We start from the raw sequence: 21,815 nt of genomic DNA on the forward strand, positions 1-21,815 counted from the left end.
TTTGCAATTACTAAATTTGGTAAAAAAAACTTTTTATTATACATAATATACTCTCATAATCATATTTTTTAAATGGTTAAATGTTTTTATTACATATTATATTTGCCTATAAATCATTTCGAATACATATAATTGATTTACAATATATTTATTCGATTGAGCAAAAACTATTTGTATTTATAAATCTATCTTGAATTTGTAAAACTTTTGCTATAAATTAAACCAGTGATTATGAACATAATTAATTATTTTATTGATTAATTGTTATTAAATGCTAAAAGATATACATAAGCATCAAAATAAATATTATTATGGTGGTCTCAAAATCGTCTTATTTATAAACTTTTAATAATATTTTTTTTAGTATACATACATGCACTTTTTTAGTATGTCTGATGCAAAACTATTCTTAATAATTATTAAATATATAGATCAGATTTTTCAATGCTAATATGGGAAATTTTCTATGGATATAAATATTTACATTTAAGAAACATTTTGGAAATTATATTATATGTATATAATAACCTTTTTCTTGTTTTATAAAGGCAATAAATTTGATATTCAATAAAATTATTTATATATGGTCAGTAGCGACAATAACAAAACTTTTCACCAGTGGACTGCTTCCATACTATTTTGGTCCTCCAAGGTCGAAAAAATATTTTTAAACACATTTTTTTATCAATAATTACCTGAATACGGGACACTTATTGTCCCGATATTCTTTATCGGGACAGTAGGAATAAATCTTATAAAACGAAACAGGTATACTATAACTGCTGAACGCCTTGCCACCCTAAAAATATACTACTCAATATAGTACAAAACATATAATTTTCATTGCTATGTAATTTTCCCCACACACATGAAAAACTCGGACCTCGGTCTCGGGCAATGGCGGCCGAGATTTTTTGCGACCGCCTGCTATGGTACATGGCCGTGTTGGAGAAGTACATACATGTAATTATTTAGGCCGTTAGCGAGTGTGTGCGTGTGTGGCGTTAAAGATCGCGCGCGTGTGTGTGTATGCGTGCGAGATTCGGCTTCAGCCATTGGTCCAGATCGCTCGCCGGCCAGCCATTATTGGCCACCAACTCGACTAGCTCGGCCCGTATATGCAAACTTCGCCATTGTCCGCGCCACTCATTATTATTACCCGGCTCTTTGTTTACCAATAGCGGTGCCACTTTGGCCCGGCGCGGGGCCAGCGGCGCTCAAACGCCGACGCCGCCGAAACTGGAACCCCCATTTTCGAGACCACTCCGCTTCAACCTTCCTTCAGATAGTCTACCAATTTTAATAATTAAGCATAGCTAACTCGAGGTCAAATTAAAATGCATGATATTTATTCATATAAATTAGATATGTATCATTTGAGGCGTTGAGAATATTATAGGCGAACTAGTAAATTCAAGGATCTAACCACCATTCGTCAAGTATGGTTCTTATTATATGTTCAGGAATAGTTTTATTTTTTATGTTACTCTTCGATGTTTGAGGAATATTATTTTAAAATAATAAATAATGTAACCTTGTTTAGTTTGACCCCCAAAAATAAATATTCTGAGCTATTTTATTTTAGATTGACTTGACAATTATTTTTTATTTAATTTTCAATATCATTATAGATACTATGGGAACAACTTTTTTCAATCCAAAGTCTCATCGATAATTAAACACCTTTCAAAGCATTTTTTTAATAAAATAATGAGTTAATCAGTGACACCTGATGGTCTTCAATACCATTGAATAAGAATTTATACGTTCATTACACAATCCAACAACAACTTTGTTGTAAATAACGCTGTATTACCAATCCATTTCTAAAACATTTGTAAATTCATGTCAACATAAATTCAATATTATTATCTTTATTATATCATAATGCGAATTAATGCCGAATTATTTTACTGTGTTAAATTACTAAGTTATATAATTGATATTTTTACATACATTGTTTATGAGTTTAAGGCTTACATTCGAATAATACATTTAGTAGAAATTATTGTTTGTTCTCATATTTGACGATTAAAAATGGGAAGTAAACAAAGTTGTAAAATCTTTTTTACTGTTTTTCTTGTTCAAAGACACTTTAAAAGAACCTGTATGTTTTTCATTGAGGCGTTAAGGGACTGTACTAAAACATAAAATAATGCTTACTAAATTGAGCCCGGAAATTACGAAAAAATACAGAACATTCGTGGTGACTAATACTTTTGCACAGTACTGTTAATATATACTTATGTTACAGTTAATGTATTTTACATTACTATAAATATAATTTCACTAGCTCAGCCAGCTGAAATGTACTAAACAATAGATTTAAAATTTTACTATTTAGTATTAGTAAGAATTATGACGTCACATTGCTCGACAATATACTGAAATATTTCAATTTTTAAATAATACCTAACATAAAGAAATTTCATTAGATCAAGTTGGGTTTGGTTAATTCGTTTAGGTTACGTTTGGATTGAAACAGTAAATTGCGTTTAATTCAACTAGCATCAATTAAATTAAATTTTCATAGTATAAATATATATTTTGATATGATATCACTGAAACGGCAATGAAAACATAACTTCACTGTTTATACATATTTGATAAAATGTACCTATACACACATTTTTGATAGCAAAAACACGTATATATTTAATATAAAAGGAAAGAGAATAGATTTTAATGTTTTTATTTAAATTGTTTTGTGTTAATCGATAAAGAAACAGTCGATTAAATATGTATCATCATAAATATATTGTATTTCTATGTGATTTGATATTTTTTAATGTTTCAGGTAAAGAAAAATCTCGTTGAGTTGCTCAAACCACACACAATGCAAAATAGTGAGTTTATCTTCTATATATAATATGTAGTTTATTTTTATTGCTATTAAGTTGATATATTGTATTAGAAAAAACGATTTGTTTTTTTTAAAATCATAGTAACCCACATAATGGTCAGATATGTGTAAATACAATAAATTTGTTATTAATCAAGCTACTAACAATGTTAATATTTTAATATGAGTAGAATATGCAAATTAGTTAGTTATAGCGTAAGCAATTGACAGTAGGCTACTTTTAAATTTCACACTAATGTGTTTTAATATATAATAATAATATAAAAATAAATATTTACATAGCAAAAAATGTTGAACTTGATAAAACTACGTTTTATGATTTTATTATACATATTTGAGTAAATACGTAGAAATAAAAGCAAATATTAACTGAAAAAAAATATAACATTAGAGATCTGTATTTGTGAATTGCTTTTACTATAAAATTCAAATTTTGTAATTTGATAATCCCAGGAAGTGTTTAATTTTTTTATTATTAAATTTACATATGAATACTAAATAATATTTATAAAATATTGAAAAAATGGCTAATACAATTTATTGTATGTATAAATATTAAGCAAGCACGTAAATATATTTTAAATGTACATAAAGTACACTAAATCTGATTGACAAATCGTATTGTGATAGTTAAACAATTTTATTTTTAATAATATCCCCAAAGTAAATTTATTCGTTGTATCTATACAACCAATTTGTTTTATTATTATTTATTTTTCACTCTCTTAATTAACTTTCATAATCAAGTAATTTATTATCTGTGAGCAATCCCGCACGTGACTAGTGCAGGCGTATGTTACATTTAATATTTGTTCAGAGACTAGCTCGATTGCTCTTAATGAACAATCAATTCCAAGTTATCTTATGAATTAAATATTTTATAAAGTTTCATTAAATTACATATACATATATGACATAATATATGTAAAATAATTATTTAAAATGATTTTCTACATTTTATGCATAAGTTAAAAATATAATAAGTGATACTGATTCTATATATTGTAAATATAAAATCAAATAAAAATTATTAAATTATTCTTTTAATGTATGAAACGTTTTCACTGATCTTTCAATGCTTTTCAAAGCATATATTATTTTAAATAAAAATATCAGGTGGAGCGTATTTAAAAGTCATGATAATTAGAGTATGAAATATAACAGCTATGTAACTATAGTTTTTTATATATTAAAATGAATTACTACTCAAAAGTTTAGAAAGCCGTGCAAGCAATATTTACGCACACATTTTCTCCAACGCCATTCCTTTCAACTCGTACCCCCATTTTGTATCAAACGCGCGTCTATTATTCCGATAATTTATACCATTGTGCCCGACACATGCACAAAAAGCGATAAAAAATAATTAACATTTTATATAAATAAAATGGTTGACGATTCTAGACCGTTTACCATCGAGAATGTATAATCAAAGCCTGTTTTACGACGCGTTGTTATGACGTTAACGATTTTTTTTCAATGGAGCGACAAACGTAAACGTGTAATTTGCTTGCTAGCATTGATTACAAACGATATCGATTCGAAACACGTGTCATGTGTGAATATGAACGACTTAACGCGGGTAAAGGATTATTGCATAAATAGTGACCCTTGTCTGTTGAGTCTAATTGGATCGAAAAACTTTTTAATTGGTACACAGTGTAAGCTTTTTCGTTTTTAACTTTTTGCATACCGATCAGGGAGATAATCGAAAACGTTGTATGGCTAGTTGTTGAATAAAAAATAGTTATAATAGAATATGCTATTTTTTTAAATTAATATCCATTTAGAATTCTTTATGTCATCTGCTTGCATCTCAATCTGGTTTGGAGTCGGCGCGAATTGAAAAGGTCCCATTTCGAATTTAGTGGTCAAATAAGGGTCTGAGGGATTGAATGATGTATGTAAATTAAGACGGAACGGCCTAAGACAATAAATGCGAATCACAAAACCAACAAAAGCTCCGGGTCCGGAATGATTTGTGCCCGGGCGGGACCCTTTGGCCACTTTGATCCGTGGGAATTCGGCTAATTTCAAAAAATACGAACTTATTTTTGAATATATAATACGATAACGGCGGTCAAGAGTTTTATATTTTTAATAATTGAACGGCGGAATGTGCAATGGGGGGTTGATGATTATTAATTCACGCGAAATGGCCGAAGAAGAGCGCACTGCAGGGGCAGATTTAGGCTTTGTGGTAGAAACTTTTAAATTAGGAGTGATATTTCGGGTGTGGCAGGGGCCGAGGGCAAAAAGGGACAATATGGCAAAAGTTGAAAAGTTTTTTTCATATAAAAACTATACGGACGGTCGGGCATACGAAACGACCTTTGATAAATCGCACGCGACGCTCTATCACGCAAGGATCATGTTTTATATTAATTTATTCACAACAAAATGGATCGCTAGCAAATTAATATAAATAAAAAGTTGTTTATAGGTTATTTAAATTATAACAAATAATTAAAAAACTTTAATTTTACTAGTCACGTTTAAAACAATATCAAATTTTATAACAAAGTGGTGCATATGAATTGTCTTTTTCTTGGTAATATTTCGAGTATTCGGGCTATATTAAATTAAATGTAACTAAATAGAGCTTATTGTTAATAGTTTTTCACATAAAAACATATATTTTATATAAATACATACATATGTATATGTGACATAGATATAAATCATGTTTAAGTTATACATATGTCACCGATGTATTTGTAATTCTAATTTAATTAAACTTTTTTTTATTTTCAATACAACTTACTTAGCTAAAAATAAGTTACATGACCTCCAAGAGTATTTATAACTTTCAATATAACACAAATCAAAGCCAAGGTTTGATTTTACGGTATAATATCTAAACACTATAATTTAATAATTTTACACAACGGACAAAAAAAAACTGTCTTGTTTACTTGAAATTGATTTAAAAGATACATATATCTAGTTCTTTTCTAAGTATTTTTTTTTAAATATTTTGCTATTCTTCTCAGTGATAATGGAATAGAATATGTATGAAAATCGTAGAAGCATAGTAGTAATATTTTATAATTTTAATTTTTAAGTGGTTAGTAAATTTTTACTTAGTGCGAATTCTATTAGGTGATTTTAGGTCTAGTAATATGCCACTAATAGTACCCCCAATAGCACGGTTAATTGGGGAAGTGCTCTTTAGATGCCCATCATCTTATGTGTGAGCGAGCCAAAGGGAGGTTATCTCATCATAGGCGCCTGATTCGGACTTACGTATTGCAAAAAAATATTTTCTAGTCCCCCAACTACACGCACCCAAATAGCACATTCCCAATTTACCGTGTTATTAGGCGGTTTACTGTATATAGTTACACATTGTTGATTTTATTTTGTATATAATAACTCACAATTTATTTTAATCGTCACTATTATTAGATAAGTATATGAAAAAAATATCACGCATTATTATTACTAATTTAAATTTTAGTCTAGTTTATTTTTTGCTATAGAATTTAAGATTGAATATAGACATCTCAAGCGTCTCTTAGGCAGTTTTGAAACCTCGCTACCGCAGCATTATGTGCTGAATGTACACACACAACAAACAAGTCGGCCTCATTGATTTATACACAAACGTCCAATACTTAGTGGACAGTTTACATCAGCATCCGATCGCGGGTTGTATGGCAGCATCTCAAAGGCATCCGTCGCGGCCGAAAGCGTTTAGGTACACTTGTTAAGGCCCCGTAGTATTCAAATTAAGATGTCCCCATTGTGTACCCCCGTGGTCGTACAGGATTCGCGTGTGGTCGAATCAGCATATCATTAGGCCACATTACCTGCCTACGTTTACCTTTAACATAACGACAATTAAGAAGCGGTGGACCCTTCATCTCCGGCCATCGAAATTTATTCCACATATCATTTCCCGTCCTAAATCATTCCAAAGTTGACGTTTCAAATCCGAATAACTAATTAAAACATATACGATGATATAGCGCGATAAAAATTGAGTCGATTTAAATACAATGGTCAATCGAGGGGTTAAATCGCTCTCTCTAGATATAAATATCAATCGTCGTGTAAACACACGGACGTCGCGTGATGGGTTATTTTTTATCAAAGGCAATGATGCTAAAAAGTTGAATGGTCAGCCTTTTTTATCTTCTGATCGGCGTCTTAAATTTCTGTTCATAGGGTCCAAGTCTAACGATCAATTTTTTCGGACGTTTTAATTAAAATGTATATAAATGACGCATTATGAAATATTGAGTGAAAAAATAGCTAGCATAAAAAACGCGCACTTCAAACGTCCGTTTGATATCGATTTGTTTAGTGCGTAGTACAATGTCAATTTTTTAATGAATAAAAAATACTGTAAAAAATATATTTACACATTTACCTGAAATTAAATTTTTCAATAATATTAAAAATGACATATTATTTTTATTCAGTGATTGCTCTTCATTTAAAAGAAGGCTAAAATATAAATAAAAGTATTTGAAAAAATACTATATTAATAATAAAATAAATATTATTTATTGTGTTACTTATATCAATGTTTTAAAGTAATGCAATTTTAAAATGATTATTTTTTGAATTAAAAATGATAAAATCCAAATATTCTTCATTTTCAATTATTCGAATGTTAACCCTTTAAACGCCAGCGACTTTTTAGTGAGTCGCGTGTTATTTTTCTTCACGCGTAAGTATCTCTTTTTAAAAATAAATATAAAATGCTGATAAATGTAGCTCTTTAATAATTAAAAAATATGTAAATAATCCGTTAACTTGTTTTAAAAATACATTTGTTTTAAAAAAATAACAAGTGACTCACTAGTGAGTCGCTGGCTTGTAAGTGGTTAAATAAGAAACTACAATTATATTCCTAAAGTTATAAACATTAAAAAAAATCCAGTTTGAATAATGAATACATTTATAACTAATATCAAAATTATTAATTTTAGTTTTTACATAATATAGCAATAAATTTGCAAACCTTAAATACGTACGATTTTTTTTAAATACTATAACTCTGTATGCTTATAAAAATAATAGCAAAATAAATTACTATAGAATCTAAAATTATGCTTAATTTTTAATCTGTCTGAAGTTTAAACAAATTAAAAATTGATCATTATTTGTATTGATCTTAAAAAAGTATATAGTAGTCATTGATGAAGTTCATAGCAGAACAATATTAAGTCGAAATTATGGATGATTTCTGAATTTTTTCAATTATAAAGAGTTTTTCTTTGTCAGCTATATGTATGTACATAGCCAAAATTTGCGATTTTTGATGTTCCGTTATGCGAAACGCGTGTCACTTTAATAATTTATTGGCGAAATATTTGTACAGAGTCGTGTTTGTATTTTTATCATTGTGCCTACTCAATCAAATACTTTTTAATATTGCTAAGGGGTGGTGTCGACAACCCGTCAATGCTCAGTGACTTTCTGCTGCGAACTTTAAAGTCGTGATCACGTCCCTAATTATTGGCCGTTGCGGCAAGGACATAAACGCTTGCAAAGACACATCTTGCATGAGCTTGCCAAACACAAATATTTTCGGCGATAGCTATGAAGAGCTGGAAAAATGTATCTGGGATGGTTTTCACATATTTTAGGTGTGCACCATAACTGTTTTTTTTTATTTTTGAATCTTCAATTGTATATTGTCCATCATTACGAATTTCAAAGACTTGTCGGATTTATAATAAAAAACATAAATATAATAAGATAAATTTCGCAACCCAAAAAAAGGCATTTCAGAGCCAAATATTAGGAACGATTCTTCAAAAGACCTTTAATATATGTTAACACATTCATCAATCCCTAACATATGTGGCATGTTTAAAAGTAGTACGTATTTTAAAATAAATTGATTCACGCGCCGCCCCTGAGCTGACTCACCGACCGCGGACATTGAAATGCGACTCGTACCTAATGGTCACTATAAACATCGGTTTTGTCATGGACGAGTGTGCGGCCCGCACCGAGAGACATGGGTACAGGAGATCAATTCTCGTGGGACACAGCCACCGGACCCCACACAATTGCACAGGACGACCTCATCACCGGGACCACTCGTTTCGCAATAACTATGAATCAGGACCATGTCCATGATTGTCCATGTGTGTGAGACAAACTGAGGTCCGACCCGAAGAAAGCTTCTATAACTTGTCATGCCGTCAATTCTTGACGGCTAATGATACTGTTTATAACATATGTAAATTTATAGATTTTATTTTACGTATACAGATATGTATATAGCTACTCTTATTGCTTTTCATGTAATAAAAAATAATACATAATCTAATCGTACACATGTATTCCATCCACTAAGAGGATTATATTGGATTTCAAATACGCATATTCAAGAGACGGGAAAAATTATTACAAAGAACTCATAGAAGATACAGAGCGAATATTTTCAAGTATATAACATATATGTATATAGTACATACATAATATATTTTATAATAATGCGTACAAGCAAAAATACGCTTTTAGCGATTCTCAACGCAGATATGATAAGATCGCTTCACATCGAGCAACAAAGACCTCCCGCTTATCAATATTTGTGATCATCATTCATTTTACAATGCATAAAACATAAGGATGCGCAAACGCATTGTCCAGTTAAGGTCTTCGATTTTCTGCCGAGAAAGAAAAGAAGATGCCTGAATGAGACTTATGCTAATACTACTCCTTTGCGTCGCAGTCATATTTACGACGCCGTTAGATAGCCATCGATCGATTGTAAGTCTCCTATCGAGACATCTCCGGAGAAAGAGATTCTCAACCCTTTGGCGTGTTTTTGTAAGTACGGTAATACCTCGATGTCACCTGAGGATGCTTTACAATAGTTGCAAGAAACAATTTCTATTCGAATGTCTGTTTAAATTATATTTGTACAAACATAAAATAAAATATAGTTTTCCTTAAAAAATGTTGATGGTTTTAATGTCGACAATTATGGAGTTTTACAGTTATATATTATATAACAGTAAAATATCACTTTCGGGAAGTTTTGTTAGACCAACAGCACGGGTTTCGTCCTGCCCGTTCCACTGTTACTAACCTTCTGTCGTTCACCAAAACGGTGACAGCTTCTCTCGATGCGGGAATTCAAGTAGACGTCGTGTATACAGATTTTGAGAAAGCCTTTGACAAATTTTGTCATATGTTATTATTTAAAAAATTGTCGAACCTCAGTTGCTCGGATAATTTAACTCGGTTATTCTCGAGTTATTTAAGCAATCGTAGACAGTTTGTAACCTATGGTGGCCGATTGTCGAAAGAATATTTTATCCCTTCGGGGGTTCCTTAAGGATCCAATCTGGGTCCTCTGCTTTTTGTGTTATTTATTAATGACATAAATACAGCAATTACAAATTCAAGTTTTCTTCTGTACGCAGATGATTTAAAATTATATAAATGCATTCGATCTGTTGTGGACTCCTTCTCTCTACAAAGTGATTTAGACTCTCTATAGAGATGGGCTTCCGTTAACCGTCTGCCCTTTAGTGTTGGAAAGTGCCATACTGTGTCATTTTCTCGATCCCGTTCGCCATCAGCTTATTTCTACCATCTCGGTGGTAACATTTTGACTAGAGAAACTTCCACTAAAGATCTCGGAATCACTTTCGAGAGCAAATGGAGGTTCTCTCTACACATACACGACGTCTGTGATAAATCTTCCAAGATGCTCGGCTTTGTTATGAGGAATGCCTTTCACTTTGACGATCCATCAGTTATTCGCATCCTCTATGACACCTTAGTTCGTAGCATTCTTGAAGCGGGATCTATAATTTGTAATCCCCGAATAGCCAAATATTCCCTTATTGTGGAAAAAATTCAAAAAAGGTATTTAAGATACCTTTACAAAAGGACATTTGGTTATTATCCGTACATATATCCCAGCGCCTTTCTTTTAGGAGCGTTGGGATACGATTCGTTGAGCTCTCACAGAAAATTGTATGTCACTAAGCATTTTTTCAAATTACTAAAAGGTGCTGTCGACAATCCAGCTAATCTCGAGGAATTCCAGTTTTGGGTTCCGGAACATTTTCGAGAATCACGATCGCGTCCTCTTGATGGCCGTTAGGGCTAGGACGTCCGCACTTGCCGACTTGCCTATAGCTGTGGCCATCCGGCTCCTTAATACGCTGGCATTACATATTGACCTATTTAATGTTAGCTACGATGAGCTGATCCAGTTTGTATCATTTAATTTTGATATTTTATATTTTTTTGTTATGTTTATTATATTTAAGTATTGTTCTATTTATGTATATATACGTTTTTTTTGTTTTGTAAATTTAAAATTTGTTTTCGACCATCGTGGCGCATTGGGGTAACCTGTTAGGCCGCGATGGTCTTAATTTAATATAAAATAAATATATAAATTTAATCCAAAATAAATATGATATCTATACGTGTATGTCAATTACTTCTTAATAAATGAAATTATGAGATTTAAATTATAACGTTGAGCTCACTTTATATTAAAATATGATTGGCTTAGACCTTTCACCATTATTAAAGCGTGGTTTATTTATATATTATATATTCGTCTAAAAACAATCTATTATTGAACAATTTCGATATACTTAGGCCTGCCGAGAGGCGGGGAGAGAGGGGATGAATTCCCGGGGCCAGCTCTCTTTGAGAGGTTCTGAAAAATATCAAAGCAAGAATATATTTATAAAAAAAGTAAAAATCGATCTGAACTAAATTACAGTTCTTTTAAGTATACCTATATACTGATATATTTCATGTATTAGTTCATTTAGATTTTTTATATATACATATTTTACAATAAATAAAAGGAGCGGAACATTGCCTTCAAAAGCACCTACTTTCTAAGTAGTACTTTCGCAATAAATATTATTATTCAAAGGGACATATTATAGTTTTTTGACGCTGTTCTGTTTGTTTTAAAATTTGTGTGCAAATTATTGTTGACTTTATTGCTTTTTGAACGTTTAACAATTATTAGACATTAGAGATATTTTTAATAATTTTTAATGCCTAATTAAAATATTTCGCAACGGTGGAAATTTTTTATATTTATTTGTAGCATAGAAAGGGCTAACTCATACTTATTATTTATACAAGAAATTATATTACGATGTTAAGAAATATATAAAATGCCATTTTTTAATATAATCAATATTAAAATATTCGTTTGAGGAGATATCTTTTAAATAACAGTAAAAACTATACGGTCCCAATTCGTCGAGTAACCGCAGTATAACTCAATTTACCGGTTGATATGTATATAATATTTTGTTCATTGAGTACATTTGTACACATGTGACACTCGTATACTAAACGAATTAGTCGACAAAGTGGATAATTTATCATAAGACATTAGATTTCATTCATCAAGTCGTAAAATAGCGGTTCGTATCGCGTTGATGGCAATGGGATTTCTGCGAGAGTTGAGACGTCAAATTTTTTTCTGTGCTCTCACATGAATGGCACAGGTGTATCAATCACCGGTCAGAGCACCTGTGGGTTTTTCTCACGCTCCAGAAAACCTCGGAGGTGTAAGAGAAGAGAAGCGAAGAGACACCCACGTACAATGCTCTTAATGAAAGGGTTCACATTTGACATGTGGTCAACGGGACATGTAGAGATTTTTCTCGTGACAACGTTAGATAAAGACAGTACTTTGTTCTATAAGTATATGCATATTATTATGTATCATTTTATAGTATCATTCTACTATTGAATAGATATCAATGGAATAGTTGCACCTGAATCGCGGAACTTTCTCATGCATTGAATATTACAAAAGCGACGGACACACAATGGACAAACACCTTTCTCCATCTGTGATTTTTTCTTTGTAGATATTGACCTACCCCCGTTCGAGGGTGTTCAGATAATAATCGATTCTTTTCACGATCCAATAATTTGGACCTTGCTTTGTGAAGGTTGTTATTGTGACTTGACCGCTTACGGGACGACAATGTTAAAGCGTGGGATACATTATTGTCAATGAGGAATGCCAAAAAAAGTGTTTTCGCTGCGAAACCCTTTCGAGCGTGTGATTATTTTTTAATGTCGCATCTGACTTCTCTGAATTATATTATATATCACAAATAAATGTATTTATATACATTACTTAATATCAGAAACTCTCAAATCATTGAAAAACGCTATGCAGTAAATCAAACATATTAAAATAAATTAATTCAATATTTATTGTAGATCTATATTACATATACATTCAATAACAAACCGTCTGATTCAACAGATTTTAAACAGTACGGTCTTTATGTATTCTTTGTTGATATTTAAACAGGTATGATATTATTAGTTGTTAAGCTACTTCTAAGAAAAATAGATTCATCTCACGTTTCATACACTGGACCCCGCTTCCTGGGAGCGCCGCGAGAACTGACCCTCTGCGAGCCGAGAGGTCACCTTTTCACGGCTCACGTGAAAGAAAGCGGAAGACACATAAAAGCAGCCATCTTTTCGAAATGCCCTGCTCATTACTAGCATCCAGTCGTCCCATTGTTCGTGATTTAATAACGCAACCGCCGCTTCATGCGGTTTTGAGGTCCTGAGGGGTCAAATCCGTAACTCGGATTGCCGATTAGCCGAAGCGTCGCGGTGATTCGTTACCGAACTAATGACGGATTGCAGATATTGGTATTTCAAAAAAATTCCACTTTTGAAATACGAACTTTACGGAAATATTACATCAGCATTATAAAATAATTTCGTACTCATTTCAATTTGACATTATATAAAATCAGTATCAATTAAGTAAACATTTTTTCTATATTCATAATACAGTTGTATTATCAGTGTGTTATTGAGAAATTATAAAATTCGTGCAAAAAACTTGTGCTTCGGTCATGTACACTCAGTGTACATGTCAATTGTTTAAAAAAAAATAGTAAATAAAAATTGTAAAAATACGACTAATATTGTGAAATATTCGTTTTAAATCAACATAAATTATCATAATGATATTACATGTACACTTGATATACATCACAGGAAAGCTAAGGTAAAAAAAGACAATGATTAATCTCTTGTACCTATAAGTTTTATGCGGATCTGCGTGTTCGTTATATTAATAAATAATTAGCGTATAAAATGTCTGCTGAAAGTAAAAGGGCCTTTCATCTCTTCGCGGGGATGAATCCTCAGCATCCGCAGCCATGGCAACACTGATTCCATGCAACCAGAATAGCGTGATGAATAGACGAGAGGCGATCATTAAAAAGTTCGCCGTCCGGTTTTTGCTGAACTTTAACAATTAAAACTCGACCGGGCGCCGGCTTTAATGGGCAGCTCATGCGCTACACGTTAACGGAAGGTGCCATGGGAAAGCTCCCACGAACAATTGTCTACCGGATCGTGAGCTCTCTATCCAAATGAATGTATGTATCCATATACATAATATTTTCTAGTTTTCCGCGTTTTTTTGTTATTATTATTATTCCAGTCCGATGATGCATTAACGGGCAGCTCAGGGTTATTAAACCTGACGTATGCAAACGGTCAATTTCCCACAGCTGTGACCAACCGTTATAAGATCGCGGCACGTCCCATTATTTCATTGTTATCGGCGGCCGAGATCGTGGTAATCGTATGAACGCACTAATTGGAGTAATCAGCTCTTAAGAAGAATCGAATTATGTTTGGATTGTTCGCCAAGTTGTGAATCAGTAAAAAACTTAGTAACCTCTATGTGCTTTACTAAAATATTTAAAGATCTCCGCTATGTTGTAGAAAATATAACTATTGAAAATTACACTAGTAAAACCAAACAATCTAATTATATTACCAGCAAAATAGACCAGTAGTTTAAGTCGATGACTAATACCTGAAATACCTGGGTTCAAATCTCATATGAACTCTCATAGTGTTTTTAAATTCTTATCATGTCCAGAAGTTCCGAATTAGTAATTATTACATAACATAATTAGCAGTCGGTCCCTCACTGTCGTGAGGTACCGTAGCTAGCGAGTGTTGTTTCTATCGATTAGATTTTTATATATTTTCATAATCTTACAGATGAATAACAACACAATTTAACTTGGTCTTGCTTAGTAATATATATTAATTGCAATCTGTAATATTCATTTTTAAGGATTTGAACAAAAAAATTTGGAAAAACCGTTATTTTTGTCGGAACGAAAACCGAAAAACAAAGGTTTTTTTGGTTCAGTCCATGTTCAAGCACGCACAACAAATACAAGCTGTGCAACATTTGACAAATATTAGGAACAAATCAGTTTCAATCAGTGAAATATCCGATATTTATGGGATTTAAGATTTGGCAATAGAGACACATAGATTTTTTTCTTAGAATTATATGTTTTAACGATTCAAATATTGAACAGTAAAGCTAGCTATATTTATATATATTTAAATAGTTTATTAGTATGAAAAACTAATTTATAAAAAAGACTACATTATAATGTTTAAGAAAACTAGCCAATTTATAATTAACTGCATATTTTTTATAATTTAAAAATACATATTTATTTTTAAAATAACGTTTTAAATTGGTTCTAAACTTTGTCTTGATTGTTCCTGTTTTTGAACACACTCGCTTATTAGTGTTTATTAGGAGCGTTTTAAACAGTATGTGTAATTTCTGTTAGTTTTTGGAAATAATTCAAATATTTAGTTAAACGATATTTTTGCTCTTAACAAGAGATAAAATTGTGTTTTGTATTTCAAGTTTACCACATCAAAATCAAAGTGCTGAAAATTATTTAAAAATTTCACCTTAAAAATACATATTTTCTAAATAATTTGTGCTATAAGTTGTATTGAAAATATGAATTTCCAAGTTATAATATTCAATTTAGTAGATAAAATCTGAATAAATTCTAATATTTTAGTTTGAATCTCTATTGAATTTAATTTATATCTAAATATGGACTAACAGATCTAAATATATTAAAACTGCTATAATTTCTGTCACATTATATTATAAATCAAATTAATTTCACATTATTAATTATGTCTTGATTTAGCTAAAATAAAATATTATCATCACTTTTGCTTACCTTTAAATGTAAATATCATGCAAACAATCGATCAAACTTGATTGGAAAGAATTATAAGAATGATAAATGCTTTAGAAAGAATAATCATATTAATCTTATTTTAGCTATAACGAGCATATTAGTATAATAGTATCTAAATGTAGAAGAGTATCAGTTAACAATTTCAATAACATAATATTATGTAGCAAAATGGAATTCTGTTTCTAAGAATTAATTTCACATTGTTGTTTTGCCTGTCTTGATTTAGTTGACAGAAAATATTACCACCAGTTTTGTATTGCAAACAATGGATTTGGATTTGATTAGAAATAAATATAAATTATATATAACTCTCATATGCATATGACAAATGCTTAAGGGAGAGCAACCATATTTTTTGTATTATACAATTCAGTATTTTTTTTAAGCTTGTTAATTCTCATTAAAATTTATATTAACAAGCTTACATTCTTTCAGCTTTAAAGAGCATATTTTTATGAGATGATCTTAATATGCAATATAAAAACAATTAACACCTATATTGCACGAGCTTTCATATTTTTATGAATGTATATTTTTTTAACTTGATCGTTAAATACTTATCTTTTCAAAAAAATCGATTTCTCTATTAATAAAGTAGAGATGTAGCTGTTAATATATATTTATTAATATTATGTAAAATGTACGTATTTACAGTAATTTAAAATAAACCAAAAACAAGGCTTTAAAGTGCTCTTTTCTCAAGTAAACATAAAAATATTAAACCATTTTTTTTCAAAAATGCTCTTACGCTAACTTTTGCCAAAAATTGCATAATGAAATAAACATATTTGATGGTTTCATAGTCATATCCGATACCAGCATATGGCCATGGATCATTTGAGTTCCGGTAAATAGGCAGTGAATAAATTATGGCACTAAATACAAGGCGCTTTTTCGCCCTGTGTGCCAAGCCGATCTCCACCCCATTTTTTTCTCTCCTGTAATATTTCCATAAAGCTTTATTCTCCGTACACATGTCATTTTTTATATATATATACATACACAAATGTGCATAACGGAAATTGCATTCATTTACTATAATATTCATAATAATTTAATTTAAGCAAAAATATTAGCAATTTCATTACAAAATAGTATATTTTTTCATTTATATTATATAAAACCACTTGAAAGACATAATCGACATATTGAAGTGAATAATGGAATAGGTATGAGGAGAGAAAAAAATGAAAAAGGACCGCGGATGCACGTGAATTTTTAGTATCCTAGAGCCCTTTGCGTTTTGTACTACCGGAATGGGGACCGCGAATTGATACCTGGGGTCCGTTTTTTTTTTATAAAATATTTTTATGGGGTGTGTGTAGCATCCCGCGGACCCGGAATCTCGCTCAGTCTTCATCCTGACCCCAGATGGTCGAGATCTGCGGACAGCGATAAAGTTTTTGCTTCTTTTTGTGTACACTACATATTATATTTACATTTTGTGATGTGATGGTGTCGGTGATGAACGAACAGTACGTCCGGTACTTGACAATACAACTCTTGATCAATCTGTTGCAATCTAATGAAAATGTGAAGGAGAAAGAACTTGTGCAGAAGATGTTGAACGATTCTGGGATCTTCATGAAGCGGAAGGGTCAGTTGAAATGTATATATTTTTGTAATTCTGAGAATAGCCAGAAAGATGACCTGATACTTTAAAAGCATGTGTCTGAGTGATTTTTATGTTGGTTCTGGAAGATGTTGACCATGTGTGTCATTATTTTTTTTCTTTCTAGATACATAACGTCATCTTACACTATATAATATTAAAAATTGAATTTTAATATAATAAATCTCTTGTTTAAATATGGGACTTAAATAGTTGTAATAAATCAAGCTTTATATTTATAACACTCGATAATTTTGAATATAAATATATACGTAAAATTTAGTTAAAGCTTATAAATATATATAAAATTTATTATGGTGAAAAATTAAATAAAAATATATTTTGCAACCACAAACCATTATATTATAAAATCTAATACAATATTAGTAATTGATAAATATTTTTCTTTGATGGTTTAAATTTAACTCTCTTTCAACTAAACCACGCAGATTGAAAATTTGTACGATTAATTTTTTTATTGTAGTATACTTTTAAAAAAATATATTTTTTTTATTAAAAATATAAAATAGATATATTTAAATCCATAAAATACAACATTTCATACGATAGTCAATAAATAAACCTATTTACATATCTGACGAAATTATAGCTCTCTGAAAGATTGGCCTATCTATTTCGAATTACAAACACACGTCCACATTGCATATTATGTACGTAGTACATTAGATTCGATTCTGCCTTTTACGATTCGATATTAATGAGAGATCCGTATCGAATGTTCTCTCTCTCTCTCAGTGGCCAATACGACCGAAATTATCATATAAATGAGTATTTAGTCCTGTGGCCCTGCGGCTCCTGCGTTTGATATCTAGACGATTCGCATTGTCCCATCTAATTTATGGTGGTTACTTTATTATTTGACTACCTAACCGCCCATCTATCCCCCTATACTTATATGATCTAAAAATGTACTATATTATTGTATATATAGGTAGAAAAATATATATACAATAGTTATCCTATATTTATTTTTAGATCAAAAAATAAAAGCACTTCATCTGAATTATCCTTAGGGTAGTAAGTCGCATTTAAATTGTCATCCACACATATCCACATATTACCCGAAAGGGTCGCCGTCACGGTGTCAAAGCGTCGATTTATTCGCCAGCTACGGAGGCGGCGGCCAATACGATTTCGGCGGAAGCTGTAAAGTCCATAACCGTTTGCGTCGGAGTTTTCCGCGGAAAACCGCCGCCGGATATCCGGTCCTCGTCCAGAGGCACCGGGCGGGCGGATTTTGGGGGGCGCCGCGTTTATGGCCTCTCCGCAGACGGCCGCCTAATAGTCGCCGCTCATTATTTTGATATATCGTCCATGAAAATGTGGTCATGCAATTTTAGAGACCGTGCTCGCCATTGCAGCAGTGTCCAATAAACAATGCAAAAGTGTGACATACGACCTTTCGAAATGTCGCTTGCGGAAAATTTGTGGAACGTTCAACATAAATAAGCTCAATAAAAAACTAACCCAACTGACAATCTGAGATAGATCAACTCATAGTCTCCATGTCAAATCATTTTTTAAATACTTTCTCTATTAATGCTCATTGAAAATATCAAACAGATGGAATAGCAGTATATAGATTAGAATAATTACATCATATTAAGTATATGTAAGCCTCATGACAAAAATGGAATTTTATATGTTTTTTAACATTTAACATCTTGAATAAATATTAATAGGTATAAGTTAACCATTTCTATGCTACAAATAAATATAAAAAATAGCCACCATTGCGACATATTTTTTTTATCTAAAACTATAATTAGTTTTATAACTTTTTTTAGGTAAGGTTTGGGTTTGAACAGCAAATGGACGTTTCGCAGCTGTCAAATTGAGCTTGATTAATATTTTTGAGCAGCATATTAGCGCCCATCAGTTAAATTATATTTTCGCAAGTAGAAATATATATTTACTGGTGAAAATGTGTTTGGTCTTTACAAGTGAAAATATAACATTTGTAACATTTATACATCGGATGTAAATAAATAATGATAAATATTAAATATACATATTACTACATTTAGAAAAGTTGAAATCATATATTTGTACCAGCACCTGCCAGATAATTTATATTTTCACTGGTAAAAATATATTGCGATATGATTTTACTGAAATGACATATTTTAAAAAATATTTTTGAAATAGATTCGAGATTGTTTTTTCCAGATTTTCTCTTAAGAATAACTACACGAAACTGAATGTTTTATTTATTAAATTTTCTGTATTAAATCCAGTTGTCAAATTACTGATAATACAATCTATAAAAACATTAAATTTATATAATTCAGCTTCCTTAGATATTCGATCTGAAAATTCATATCGAATACCTAAATCTTCTGCTACTAATTTATATTTGTTGAATATTTCCTCTCATGTTTAAGATTTTTTAAACGTTCAAAAAGCAATAAAGGCAACAATAATTTGCAAACATAAAAAAGTCTTCTTCTATCTGGTCCTCATAATCCATTAAAACTATGTTGCTTATTTCCGTTGAAAACAAAGCCCTTCTTTCAAAGTTATGTTGATCCAGTTCTTCGATTATTTTGACTGGTTCACTCATGACATCATCAACTTTTTCAGAGTGCATAATATTATATTATATATATGAAAGTGAGTTTTAAAGTGTAATTCAAGGTATTACCAATATTTTAACTGCTTTATAATTGTTCTGTCTAATACTGCATGTATTACATCTATTAGTTTAATAATTGAGTTTGTATTCAGAAGAATAAAAATTGTTTTAATGTTTTCATTATAATCACATGACAGATAATATGGCTTATTATCAATTAATTATAACATATTAAATGCTAGATTATTACATATGTAATATTTTTCTACCTTTTGCATTTAATGATGACGAAATAAGTCTTCCAAAATGAATTTAATCATTCATTGATTTTATTCGCATACAACGGGTTTTGGAAATATTCTTTGGGTTTTCGCTGTTGTAAATTCGAAATGGTTTGATTTTGAACTTTCACCATCAAATAGAAGTGATAGGATATGCTTCTCTTTCTCTTATTCAATACTCTACATACTATTTCATGTAAACATATTAAGTAGTGAAACAAAGCTTGTCTTATTAAAAATATATCCCATTCTTTCTTTAACCATGACATTGAATCAGACATTTTTCGACAAAGTAGCAAATAGCTTTACATCGAATTTTAGCAATCAAATGGTTGAATTTGATTTGCTTCAACATAATAAATACATAACATAGCAATTGAAACAACGTTGGTTTAAATATGTTTTTTCTGAATTGGTCTGCAGAATAAGAGTAAGAAATGAATAATATAATATATATTTTCTGCAAGTTTAAGAGGATGGGTTTATAGTGTGTCATTAAAACTGAAATTATTGATCTTTTTAATGTAAAAATGTTTGATTGCATTAACTTTTCTATATCAGAGTGCTACTTATATTAAATAATATCTACATATACTGTAGTGTGGAATGAGTAATGAAAAAATATACACTGGTTCTTATCTCTTGAAAATATTTTTAATGCTATTTAACTCTACTCAGTTTTTCGTCAACTAAATATACACAAAAATGACACGATTCAGAATATCATATCTTATTAAACGACATTGTTGTATTGAATTTTTACGTTCAAGATAGGAGCATAAAGACGTCTTTATCTGAAAACGTTGAAATAAAAAAACATAAATATAAAAAAAAACTTTCACCGTTTGTTCGCATATTCTTCCACACCTATAAACATATGAAAAACATCAAAAGCGTAAACAAACCCGTCACTGGGGAGGTTCGTTCCTTTGTTAAGGTTTAGGGTTAACCTTCTTACACACACGTATACTTTATATATTTCATATAGAAATATTTTTATTTTCGATCTCCGCGATGTTAATTTTTATTGTCTTCCGACACACATACATGTATTTTATGGGAAGTTGTCGGGCAATTGGGGGCACAATTGCCGTCGTATATATCGACGTACGTCTTCCCCATTTTTGGGGATATCCTCGAGGGGTTGATAGTTAATGTCATGACCTCGAGGCGTATTTGTCACCGTGAGGGTCCATAAAGCCGTTGAGGACCTCGTGGACATCCTCGAAAGTTGCGTAACATTGTGGCAAATGGCCGAGGAAAAACTTTAACCGGATTCACGCCGAATAAACTTGAGCATTGTGATTTTTTTATACATAGTATACGCATGATACTACCACATATAAATATATATAATATATGAAATATTTCTAAAACATTTCATAACTTAATCGCTATGTATTATATATAACAACGA

At 30.9% G+C, this 21,815-nt stretch overlaps 1 protein-coding gene across 2 annotated transcripts in view; it reads left to right on the forward strand.

Annotated features, from left to right (window-relative positions):
- Cph (BCL11 transcription factor chronophage) overlaps positions 1-21,815 on the forward strand; it is a 61,921-nt gene that overhangs the window by 10,491 nt on the left and 29,615 nt on the right. Inside the window, exon 2 of one of the 2 annotated variants that reach the window (XM_088185906.1) lies at positions 2,798-2,846. The exons of the other annotated variant lie outside the window; for it this stretch is intronic. Within the exon in view, the coding sequence (XP_088042032.1) occupies positions 2,837-2,846 (10 nt within the window). The 5' untranslated portion in view covers positions 2,798-2,836. The remainder of the gene's footprint in view (positions 1-2,797; positions 2,847-21,815) is intronic. 2 annotated transcript variants of the gene reach the window in all.

The sequence above is a fragment of the Plectrocnemia conspersa genome, unplaced genomic scaffold (assembly GCF_051122295.1).
Source record: "Plectrocnemia conspersa isolate PC_06_02 unplaced genomic scaffold, ASM5112229v1 ptg000005l, whole genome shotgun sequence".
Classification (NCBI taxonomy): Eukaryota; Metazoa; Arthropoda; class Insecta; order Trichoptera; family Polycentropodidae; genus Plectrocnemia; species Plectrocnemia conspersa.